This window comes from Gracilinanus agilis, chromosome 2 (genome assembly GCF_016433145.1).
Source record: "Gracilinanus agilis isolate LMUSP501 chromosome 2, AgileGrace, whole genome shotgun sequence".
NCBI classification, from domain to species: Eukaryota; Metazoa; Chordata; class Mammalia; order Didelphimorphia; family Didelphidae; genus Gracilinanus; species Gracilinanus agilis.
Genome location: NC_058131.1, coordinates 317,077,011 through 317,089,913, shown reverse-complemented (window position 1 = coordinate 317,089,913; position 12,903 = coordinate 317,077,011). Strand labels below are relative to the sequence as shown.

Below are 12,903 nucleotides of genomic sequence, written 5' to 3'. Positions count from 1 at the left end.
CTAGCTGCCCGGCGGCCGGGGGCGAGAGGCGCTGTGAGGACGGGGCGCGGGAGCAGCGGCGGCGGCTGCGGCGGCGGCGGCAGCAGCGCCGGGAGCGGGAGGAGCAGCCGCCGCCACCGTCACCACAGCCGCCACCTCAGTCACCGCCGCTCCAGCCGCGGGGCCCCGGATCTCTCAACCTCAGCCGCGGCGGCCACCGCCGCCTCCTCTTCCTCCTCAGCGGGCTCTCCTTCGCCCCTGCCTCGGCTTCTGCTTCTGCTTGCGAGGCCAGGTTAGCAGCCGGGCCCCCCGCCCTCCCCCGGGCCCGGCTCCGTTGCCGCCGCCGCCGCGGGCCCTCCCTCCTTTCCTGCACCCCGGTCGCTCCCCCCTCCCCCCCCCAGCTCCCCGGCAGCCGCGGGCGGGGAGCGCGCCGCCCTCTCTTTTTTCCCTCCCCTCTTTTTTCTCTCTCCTTCCTCCTCCTCCTCCTCCTCCTCTCACTCTCCCTCCTCCTCCTCTTGCACCTTCTCCTCAGCAGCCGCCGCCGCCGCCGCCGCCGCCGCCGCCTCCCGCTCCCGCCCGCGCGCGGCGGGATGGACGATCAATCCAGGATGTTGCAGACTCTGGCCGGGGTGAACCTGGCCGGCCACTCGGTACAGGGGGGCATGGCCCTGCCGCCTCCCCCTCACGGTCATGAAGGGGCGGACGGCGATGGCAGGAAGCAGGACATCGGCGACATCCTCCACCAGATCATGACCATCACCGACCAGAGCCTGGACGAGGCGCAAGCAAAGTTGGTTTCATCTCATTGAACATCTTTTGTGTGTGTGTGTGTTTGTGTGTGCGCGCGTGACTCCCCCCACCCTGCCTTCTTCCCGTGTTTTTTTTCTTTTTGTACATTTTTTCTTTTCTTCTTATCGAGTCTAAATTGTCCTGTTAGTTACTTTAAAAAATGAACTTTATAAATAAAAATTTTACCTTTGTTTTTTTGGGAGGGGGCACAAATTTCCACACCACCTCTTTGGGGACAGAAGGGGAAAAATAAAGTTGTTCTTGGGAATTTTAAACCACACTTCATACAGGAATTGTTTCAGATATTTTTTAAAGGCAGGAAACGGGATAGATGGTGACTTCTGCCGTTTTTTCTTTTTATTTGTCGGCAAGTCTTGTGATTCCTTCACAGTGATTTAAAATGACAAAATTGACCAATAAATGTCTGCTGAGACTGTGATTTCCACTTGAGGAAGTATAACTTTCTTTACTCTATCCAGTCCTTGGGTTGAATAGTTGCCTGATGAAAGGGACGAGAAATTGTTGCTTTTTCCCACTTGCAACAGTAAATGTTTAAATCACAGTAAATATGAAATAAAGGCTCAAGATTGTGAAGGCTGCCCCCGCCCCCATTCCCCCAAGTAATAAATCTGTTACTTGTTACTAGAAGAGAAAGTTAGGGGTTGTATCCCATACAGGTTAATAGAGAATTTTAATCAGGGTCAATATGACATGGAAACAAAACAGATGGGGAAAGTAATAGTCTTTTAACAGACCTAGTGAAACTTTTACTGTCATTTTTTAATGCTACTCTTCAATTCTTCACTTAGAGAATAAATGGTAGTCTATATAGATGTTCTCTCCTCCCCATTTGTTCTTGGTGCTCCCCAACTAAGTTCCCTCACATTTCTAGATCTTCTCTACTCTAGCACATGATATAATCACACCTAAGTATGGGGCAACTATGCAGTGCTATCCCTAAAGATAAAGGCTGTCTTTGGAAATATACTCTAGTTTTTCCTAGTTTCTACTGACTACAGTAAGCCTCAGAAGACACATATGAAATGAAATCTTTGAGTTCTCATTTGAAGAAAGTGCCATGTTATTCCATAGGTGATGCTAATACCTTTGTTTGGATTGTTTTTTTCCCCCCTAGAAAACATGCACTGAATTGTCATAGAATGAAACCTGCTCTCTTCAGTGTCCTGTGTGAAATAAAAGAGAAAACAGGTAAGAATCCTAGTGTTACAGTGGTCTCAATGTGGCATTGTAACTACTCATTTGACTCTGCCAATCTAGAAGCTGCTACTTTGGGTACCGCCATCTTTGATCATTTTCTCTTTTTCAACCTTCTGATCTTGGGGGGGGGTAAGAATAAGGTGGGGGCAGTGATGAGGAAAGCTGCAATAAATCTGGAGTCAATTTTACAATTCATACTCCCGATGTAAAATGAAATGTAGATGGAAAAGCTCATGTGTCATCCTTCTCAGGAGCCAGTCCCCTCTGGCTGTAATCAGGGAGCAGCCACTCTCAGTCTTTCCCTTTTCCTTGTTTGTATGACAGTTTTTTCAAGGAGCAATGTGAGAGTGAATGCCAATTGCAGAGTCCCCGAGAGGAAGCATCGCCAGCAACTTTCTGTTTTACTTAGGACAACCTTAAGCGGCAGTTCTCCCAGTGGAAGAATGTATACAATTGAACACATCTCAGTAGCATGTTTAAATTAAGCTGCTGGATAGGAAGAATACTTGTACAAAGTATGAAAGAGTAAACATTTGTTTTTAGACTTCTTATATATTTCATATATGCTAAATGCATAATTTCTATATATACATGAGAAGAGTTCAAACGTAATAAGCTTAATCTATATTATGATATAGGTAAGAAAGGCTAAGCGAAGGGTAAAAACTGGCTAAAGTTTTTAAGGAAATATTTCAAGGCTCTGTACCATATTAAAGAAAAACAATTTTTAGGAGAGGAATTATACACATATGCATATTGAAAAAGCCTTGTGAATTATATTGATTTAATTTTTTTGTCCATTTGGAATTAAATAGTTACTTAATCTTGAGGTAGTCATATGGATTAAGTCGGAAGGCAGTTAAATTGGATAACTTTTAGTATGGGTGGCACTTTTTGCCTATTACATGGTACTGAACCATGATGGTATTAACCAAGTTTGAACATTTTATTAGCCATATTTCAGTGTATTGAATGCATGCTGTAATTGGAATTTCATTTTTTAAAAGTTAAGGCAAAGAAGAAAGAAAGTTTTAAAGCCCAATATATTCAAGAAATGTGAATCTAAAAGGTTAAATGTACTTATGATAAAGTTGAATATAAAAATATTCACACATAGCATATCTTTTAGGTTAATAGACTTATTGCTTTCATTTATGTAATCGATTTTATCTATAGATAAAATATTTCCAAGAAAGTTAGAGTTAATTTGCTTTCTTAAAAAAAATAACTGAAGATCACCATCAAGAAACATTTATTAATTGTCTAAATGGTACTTTTTCATGTTTAGAGAGAGAGAATGAATGCTGATTCTCAATGTTGAGGAAGTCATCTTAAAATATATACATATACTTTTCCATGCATACTTTATTTTGAGGATCTTGGGCATTTGAAATTGCCAACTTTATTTTGCATGTCAGTTTTTAGTTACCTTTGGAAATTGTGTCCTGCTTAAATTACAGACAAAAATTTTTATATGACTATAAAATGAGACATCACACATTAAATCATGAAGAATCTTAGCTTGGAACCCTAAAAGTGCATAGTTCTCAGTAAATCATATTGCTTAATGTCCAAGGGTTTTTGTGCTATCAGGACTCCACTTCAGTTTCTGCTGACAGCTAAGCACTTGGGTATTGACTATGTTGTGAATATTAAGATTGATTCTGCTTTCTATTGCATTATATTATGTGGGATAAGGGGAATGATATTTCCCACCCCTAGCCCCCCTGACCCCCACCACATATATGCCTTAATAACAGTTAAGAATCTCTCCTCTTTGATTTGTATTTGTTTTCTTGCTGCTTTCTAAGTTTTTGCCAAGCCAGCCTCATAACTAATCCAGGAAACTGCTTGCCTTGTTTAGATATAAAGCAGGCAGAATTCAATCAGGACCGTTGAAGTCCTCAGGTTGCTTATTTGCACAGGGCTTAGTTATACCATTTTGAAAAGAGAATAGTGTAGTCAACCACATGTCAAAGGTGAGTTAAGAAGAAGAAACAAGTCTTTTCAGAGACAAGGATTACTGGCAGAATGTATTGGGCAGTTGTATTGCTATTTAAAAGCAAGAGGGTAACTGACAAGGAAAGAGATCTTTATGATTTGAAAATGTTTCTAGGGATTTCAGTGATAACTTGTAAGTTGAGATTCTGCTTTTATGCTTCGGCTAGTACAGCCAACTTTGCAAGTTATTTCTTTTGTAAAATAGCTAAAAGCCAACAAAGAGTAAAGGCTGCATCTGGGCAAAGGCATGAGGCTGCCAGCCCTAGCAGCTTGAGATGAACAGGATTAAAGCACTGAGTGATTGATGGGGTGAATCTCTTTCTCTTGGGTGGGTGTGGGGGAGGAGCCCCCCTCTTTTCGTGGACTTCCACTTCTCCCTCCAAAACTAGTCCCAGAAGAGGACATACTCAGGGATCTTCTATTTGAAATGAAACAGCTGTATTGATATTAGTGTTACCAACGCAAAGAAAATATAATTTTATCATTACCTCTCCCCCCTTCTCTTGATCTGTTTCCATAAGAATTGGTATGGATGATCAGATGTTTCCAAAACATTTTGAATTTGAGTGATAAACATTTTGGGGGCATAGTTAAAGCAAGAGTCCATGAATGAAAGAAAAAAGATATTTATATTTCAGTATAACTTTTTTTGTAATCTCATGTATTTTGTTAAATACATTTAAAAATATTATTCTGAGAAGGGTTCCCTAGGCTTTATCAGATTGCCAAAAGGGTCCATAATACAAAAAACTCAACAACTCCTGATTTAGATGAATCTTATTTTTAAGGACATACTTTCTCTCAGTCATTTTATTGAACTTTAATAATGTTATGGCCAGTGCTTAATTCTTCAGCATCAAAGAAGAGGTTAGCTTGTCATTTTTAATGGAAACCTGGGGTACTTTTGATGACTCTATTCTCCATAAAGGAGTAGCGGTTGTTGGAGGGGAAGGGGAATATGTTAGTGTATTGTGCCATTTCAATTGTTCTTCTTTTCAAATAAGTAACACTGATAGATTAATTTTATTTTAAATTCTATTTATTTTAGGATTTGTCAGTAGATCTGTGGTGCTTTCATCAAAATGAGCACTGTTAGTTCCTGATATAAAGGATTGAGTTTGAAAAAAAATATAGATATTTCCTAGGCTCCTCCCAAATATGAAAAACTATTTTTCTCACCAGATTATATACCTTTATCATGTAATGTTATTTTTCTTGTTCAAATCTTGGGAAAAAGACATTCTTGTAAAGTCTTCTTTAATTTTGTATTTTCTTTTGTCTATTTTTTAAAAGTCATACTGCTATTTTTAGGCTTAAAGTCTTTTTATATCTAGCAATTTTCACTTATGACATGTATATATTCTTAAGAAGGATCATCTAAAATGAAGAAAAAAATTTTAAATTAGAAAAATCTGAAATAAGAATTTTTAAAACTTGTCTTTTACTGATTTTTACTAGAAACTTAATAAATATTCCTTAAATCCTAAGGTTGCATTTATCTTAATGCTCACATTTCACATCTTTGTATCTTGTATCTTTGTTGGACACCTAATGATTTCAAATATTGACATGTTTTTCTTGAAAAAACACTGTCCTCAGAGGCCTGACATCATTGGAAAAGCCCTAAATTATGGTTGATTTGCTGCATGATTTGGTACTCTTGCAAAATTTTTTGGAAAACAAAATTATTTTTTCATATATTTTCACGTGAGGTATATTGTTGTTTAAGATTAAATCACTACTGTAGAAGAGAGCATATAGATGGAAAGATGTGTATTTTTAAAAGTTACCATATTTATAGAATACACATATGTACAAATGTACACATATATCTTCAAAAGGCCTATACAACCTTTCCCTTTTTAAACACTTGGTTAAAATACTCAATGTTGATAGCTGCCAACCAAACCTTGATTTATTGCCACCACAAACCCTAAATAGCATTCATTTACTAGTAATGTCTAATGGCATACATGATGGTCTGCCAGATTTGTAGCCTTTGTGAGGCTTATAAGCAGGACTGACTTGGGAAGATCATAAAACTTAATGAACTTCTCGACTGCAGGAGGTGTCCGCAGGGGAAGAGAAAGGCCTGCTTGGCTGGTTGGGCTGGTTGAAGTATTTTTTTTATGTCTAAAGAGAGGGAGAAAATGATCATTAAAAATGTTATACCTTTAAGGGAACCCCTCACTACAAAGAATAAGGGAAAATTTTAAATAAGAAGAATAGCTAAAGAATGCAGCTTACAAAATGAGACCTTTTTGTGGAAGGAAGAGGTGGAGGAGAGATATTGTCTTCTATGTGAAAAGAAACCTTTTATTTTTATTGTTACAAATGTAACTAGCCACACAGTGTCACCATTATGATTAAAGGGCTAGGTAGTGCTCTTAATCCACTACACTGCTCCTTACTCAGTTCTAGCCAGAAAGGGTTAGAAACTCATTTGAGTATTCTTTTTCTGTTTAAATTGCCATTTCTTAGAAATGCTTCATCCATACTCTACTCCCATCCAGCATTCTATATAATACATTCCATTATATAGAATAACTATATTACTTTTTATCATATTTATACAATGTCACGGCATACCTTTGATTTTTACTGTATTAAGTTCAATTTTATACTAAATGAATGTTGTAGGAAGATGAAAATGACTATAAAGTTAGATATTGATACATATTATACACATTTCCATTCTGAATATTTTTAATAGTACTTGAATATATTTATCATGTGTAGTCAAAGTTCATACAACACATCTATTTTGTTTTGCATATTGTTATTCTAGGGCCTTAATGAGTTTAAGTTTTGAAATTTAATGTCATGTTTTTAAAACCTAAAGTTGTAAAAACCTACTATTGATTAAGCAATAATAGAAATATAAAGCTATTCAATCATCTTAAATGTAAAAAAATTAATTGCTTCATTTAAAAAAATAAATGTTTTACCTTTAAAAAAAGGAATTTTAGTATTTTGTTTCTTTCAACTTTTCCCCCTTACTGTTTCTCTTGTGTTTTTGAGATTTTGGAGAATAGGTTGGTGTAGGAAGGAGTAACAAACCATGGGGGATCAGCTTTCTAACTTGCTTCCCCAAATGCCTTTTATCTTGTTGAAGTAATAGCATTCTCTTAGATAACTTGAATTTTCTCTCAATACTTTACCTCTTCAAGAGCTTCCTGTTTTTGTATCATCTTAATTACATGAATTTGTGCTTCCAACATTTTATTTCTCCCACCTCTCCTTAAAAAAAAAAAGGCAAAAAAAAGATAATATTGGGCTTTCTTGTCAATGCTAACTTTATATAGGCAATTATTTTTGCTTTATTTTTAGTGGGATTTCTTTTATTATGGAATTTGAAGTGAATTTGTATATCTTGGAGGAATATTTTATTATTTTGGAATGTTGCTAGTCATATTATTTGGTGATAACATAATTTTTACTGTCATGAGAGTGAATGGTGATCCAAATTAGGAAATACCTTATTCTTATCTGCTGCTTTAAAAAACTTTGAGCTAATATATATATATATTGTTCCCCCAATAGATTTTTCATTTCTGTTTTTTGGAAATGCTGTCTTGTCTCTTAGTCAGTTACTTAATGTAGAATTGAAATGTTCAGATTTTCCAAAAGGTTAGTAGATATCAATTTGACATTCAGGTGTTTTCTCTGTGTTTGTATATTTCATTATAATGGCATTAACTGGAGGTAAAACATCTTATAGACAGTTTGACTCTCAAGTGACAAGACTGATTTCTATAAGCCAAGTTATACCTGAGGAAAATTTGTCTATTACTTTATCTATACTCCGTATTTTTATAGATGTTTGTGTGTATTCAAGTTAAATAATTAACATACATATAGGCAGACAATATTCTATAGAATGTGGGTTCTTCTCTTTTAATATTACTAACTGGAACATTTTTATATACTACAAATAGATATTTATAGTTTCAGAATTCTCCTTTTGAAAAGAATATCTTATTTGTTTTCTTAGCAGTTTGGTTTTAACTATCCCTTTATCAATATCAACCCAGAGATTCAGATTAGTGACACTTTCTATTTATACCATAGGCCATGTAAGTGTTTAAAGTATGAATAGCAGAGATCATTTAAATCTGTATTTAATTTAAATTATTAAAAGTTTGTTAAATCTTGCTAGCACAGCTTTTACAAAGTTATAGTCATTTCACCTACCAAACAAAAGTGATGGCTATTAGTTCTGACTGATAGTCTAATCATTACAGTCTTCAAATAAAATAATAACTCTTATTTCTATATACTTAAAGGATTAAAAATGCTTTCTTCATAACCTTTACAATGAGTACAACATATATTATTATCCCTATTTTATAGATGAAAAAATGTATATTTAGTTCTCTTGTCTTATGATTCCCAGGGCCAAAGCTCCTTCCACTAGAACATATCTATATCCAGTTGTCCCCCTTTTTTTTGAGGCAATTTAAAACAAATACAAAATAGTTATTTCTTTAAGAAGGAAGCCATGTCAGAAGGGTAATTTTCTTTACCTTCAAAACTTGATTCTCATGATGGTTGCTCAGTAGCAACCAGTACTTGAAGATTTTCATGGTCATTATCATAATCATATAATTATAAATTTTATCTGTCTACCTTGTTTTAACATTAAGCAAGGTTTTTGGAGAATAATGTGATAAAAGTATTTAAATTAGATTTTATATAGTATTCTTTTCATTCCTTGTTAATTAATAATGGAGCAGTATGGTTGAGGTTTGAAAATGGATAGTTGATGCTTAATTTCTGAAGGAAAAAAGAATAATTAAAATCTTTACTGTAGCCTTTATAGCTGGGGGATAAAATTGGAAGCAGCATTTTGTCTCTTTAGACTTTTTTGTTTTAAAGGTTTAACAAACATATGCTCTTAAAAGATGACTCATTTTAAAAATGTACAGTTAATGCAAAATTGATAATATAGTTGAGTCATTTAATAGTTCAGGCTCTATAAGACAGTAAAAGTCATCTGGGTGAATTTGCATTAGTGATTTTTTATTTTTATTTCTTGAGGGGGAGATGCATAAGTTCTCAAAATCTATTTCTTAGTCTTCAGTGTCCAGCAGGTGGCTTTTATCATTATTATTTTAAAAAAATTTTAAATGTCATAAAATTTTATCCTGATTTAAATGATTTAATTGAAAGCACCAACAATTCCACTGTCTCTCTATTAATGTTTGTAATAGAACAAAGGGATGCATATAGAAATGATCTTCAACATCATCTAAATTAAGATTCCAAACAGGCATTACAGATGCTGGTAACTTTGGCAATTATCATTTTGTTTGGTGAACAGTAGTAAAACAGTGTGCGGTAAAAGTGTTTAGAGAGAGAGGATAAATAAATTGAACAGTTTTGCAATGCAAAGTGGTTTGTGGTGTTTTTGAGGATTTCTTGGCTCTCTCTTAACTGCTATTGTGAGCCTGGAGCAGATTTCCCCATTGCTAATGCCCTAGAAGTATTAATTCACTTTGATATGCTAATTAGAGGGCATTATGCAAGAAATGAGATTAAGTGGCAGCATGAAGCCATTTGCCTGTCAGTAAATTGAGAGCTTTAGCATCAGGAGGAGCTTTGTTTTTTCTGAGTTTCTCTTGGTTTTGCATATAAATAAAATTGATTGAAAGGTCTAGAGAAGCTTCTAGAACATTGGTGGTTCTCGCCCCCCCCCTCTTGATTATTTAAACTTAATGTTAAAGGCTTTGTCTGAATATTAATTGATCTAATGGGAGCTATTGAACATGAAAATTGCATTGTTTCTGTATACTAAAGAAAGTAATGGAAATTTTGTGTCATCTGATGTTGTTGGTAATGTGGAGGGTTGGTAGAGGTTGGGCCTTGGAATTAGGAAGACCTGAGTTAATAGTCTTTATTTTTGACACTTACTAGGTATGTGACTATTTGCCATATGTTTAACTCCTTAATGCCCCTGACATTTTTTTAAGACTTTAAGTTACAGACAGTTGATGATCTAGATTTGGTGAAAGATGTAGTTTCTCCCTGGAAGTACCTCACTTGGATATAATCAAAAGTATGGACCAAAAATAAAAGTAGGAGATATCATTTCTATTTTAGAGTTCATGGAATCAGAGGATGTTAAAGGGAGAATCTAAGACAATAATTTGAATCTTAGAGATAATCTAGTCATCTGACTCATTTTACAGATTTGTAAATTAAAGCCCAGGACAAGTGAATAGACTTGTTTGAATAGTACTAATAAATGGTGCATCTGGGGCTTGACTCAGATCTTTGGATTCCAAGTCTCAATTTTTTTTTCTCTATCAGGTTTCTATATTACCACATACTTTTAAAGTATATACTTGGTTAAAATACAGATGAATGCTCATCTGATAAACTATCCTTCCTATTTAATTTTGGGAAACTATTTTTATGATGAAAGTCCCATGTATAATTGACCACTTTGAAAGAGACTTATTATACTAACTATAGATTTTAACTACATGGAATAACATTAAATTAACATTAAGATTCTGACTTTTAATCCATAAAACAAGAAAAAATTAAATTAAGGCATAAACTCTGACCTCAACTGAACCTGTTGAATGAACATATTTATTAATATATGCTACATATATTTGTATATGTATGTATGTTTATATGTGTATGCACACAATATCTAAAGAGATAGTAGAGTTGTAAGAGCTGAGATTGAACCTGGGCTTTGACTAGATTCTGGGAAGCCTTTCCAAATTTTGGTTTCTGAATTTAAAAAATGGCAGTAATAGTGTTGTCAGGAAAACAGTTTGTAAATCTTAAAAGTTAAATGAGTTACCTTATAAAGTTACAGTTGTAACTTGATTGTAATGGAATGAGCCAAAGATTAGTTTTCATGCTTTTTTATTTTGAATTTCTCTTAGTTTGAGCCAAGCCTTTACATTTCTTTCTGTAATTATGTTTATATTATTTTTTTTGCATGTTATTTTAAAAAATGGAAATGAATTTTCCTATAGATTTTGGATTCATGAGTCTTCCCTCCATCTGTAGTCCTTTTCTCCATTTTCCTACTATCCTTCATAGAATATGGAGGTAGAACAGCAGAGACTTGCTTTTCCTTTTAATGTCTTGTGTATAATAATTTACAACTGGCGTTCTGGATCTGTTATTTCTCATTCTTACTAAATAACTACCCCACTTATTTGTCTCGACATACATGCCCTTGATATAATGGCTTTTATGACACTTCTAGACAGGTTATTTTTGGCTTCATGGAGGAGTTGGCATCTGAGCTGGGCTTTGAAGGAAGAAAAGGATTTCAACAGGTAGAGTTGAGAAGGGTGTGTATTTCTTGAAGTAACTAAGCTCTTATTGGTAGAACTGGTTTGCCCATACCCCTCTGAGTTTGGTTACATAACAGGATATTTTGGATATTGGTGGTTGGTTTTGGCATCTGAATTCCACCACTGTATCTCTGAATGTAGACCCAATAAACCATAACTCCTTTTCAGAGCCATATGGATTTTCAAACCATCACAGCTGCTATGCATGCGCACTAAGGAGGCTAGTTTCTCCTCAATATGCATGTGTAGCTCCCATTAATGTTAATGGGAGTTCGGAATATGCATACAGAGAGGAGAATCAGGTTCTCTCTAGAGACAGAACTCCTGATTACATTTTCAGTGACGAGTACTTAGTGTACCTACACATTAGCTGCTTTTCTAAATGAAATCCTTGGCTATTTTTAATTCTTGTTCCCTTCCCAGTACTCCCCGAACTAGTTAAATCAATGAATCTTCATTAGGAGCTCATTACTTGCAAAATTTCATTTAAAACATATGAAGCTATTTTTGATTGAAATGGGAACAAAAAGCATTTGAAATTGCTTTTTGGTTTAAAAGAGAGAAAGAAGAGGAGATAGAAGGAGAAAGGGGAGAAAAAGAGAGAAGGAGAAAGAGAGAAGTGGTGATTAACAAGTTCTCCAGAAGCATTGAGGTTGATGGAGGTGGAGGGGTTAGCTTTCTCTCTCATTTCTTTATTACTTATATTAGGGGAATTCACATGAGTGTTTTTATTAATGTATTAAAAATACAAGTTTATATGTATATCATACCGAGGAACCATTATTACTTGCTACACCATGTTGATATTCCAGATGAAAAAAAAATAACTCAAATGGTCGCCTGAGTTTGTTTTCCTTCCTCTTTTTTTGTCTCTCCCTTTTCCTTTCCTTAAGAAAAAAAATCTAAGGATGCAAGTATTTGGAATTCATAGTCAAATATATCATTTTTAAGTTGGAATAGGACTGAAGCAGGAAATTGATTTTATATTTATTATGAAAGAAAGAACTCTAACACCACCAACTGACAAAAATCCATGTCTTAGTTTGGGGATAATTATTTGCAGATAGATGTCACATTATCACTGAATCATATTTAAAATGTTGATTAGGAACACTGCATGTTTGTAGTGAATATCTTTAATTGAACTAAGCGGTACTAAACTGTTGTATCACTGGATCTTGGTGCTGGGATTAACTGTCACCAGCAAGAACAAGTTACAATAGATTGTGTAATGATTCCTCTAGCTTTCAGGATGTATTTATTACCATTTTTGAACAAATTATACTAACATGAAAAGTTGTGTTTGAAATGATTGTGTGCGAGATAAGGTGATACATTACAGCAATGGTTGGGTTTATGGTGCTTTATGCTGAGGCTTTCTCAAAAATTATAGCACAGCCCTGTCACTATAAAATCCAGTGATACAGTTGGTAATAACATACAGTGGAGGTATTTTTAGATTTTTACTTGTTATTCAAATACAGTGGGAACTCTCAGGTTTTCGACATCATATTTCTTTCCTTTGTTAGAATCAGTGAAGAGAAAATCAAGCAAGCTCTTGGAACTGTGTGTGGGGTATGTGTGTTTTACT

General features: G+C 35.3%; 1 protein-coding gene across 3 annotated transcripts in view; it reads left to right on the top strand.

The window, feature by feature from the left end:
* Positions 1-569: 569 nt before the first annotated feature.
* Positions 570-12,903, top strand: part of PBX3 (PBX homeobox 3) — a 274,380-nt gene continuing 262,046 nt past the window's right edge. For all 3 annotated transcript variants that reach the window (XM_044664230.1, XM_044664229.1, XM_044664231.1), the window contains exons 1-2: positions 570-769; positions 1,904-1,977. In XM_044664230.1, the coding sequence (XP_044520165.1) occupies positions 570-769; positions 1,904-1,977 (274 nt within the window). The remainder of the gene's footprint in view (positions 770-1,903; positions 1,978-12,903) is intronic.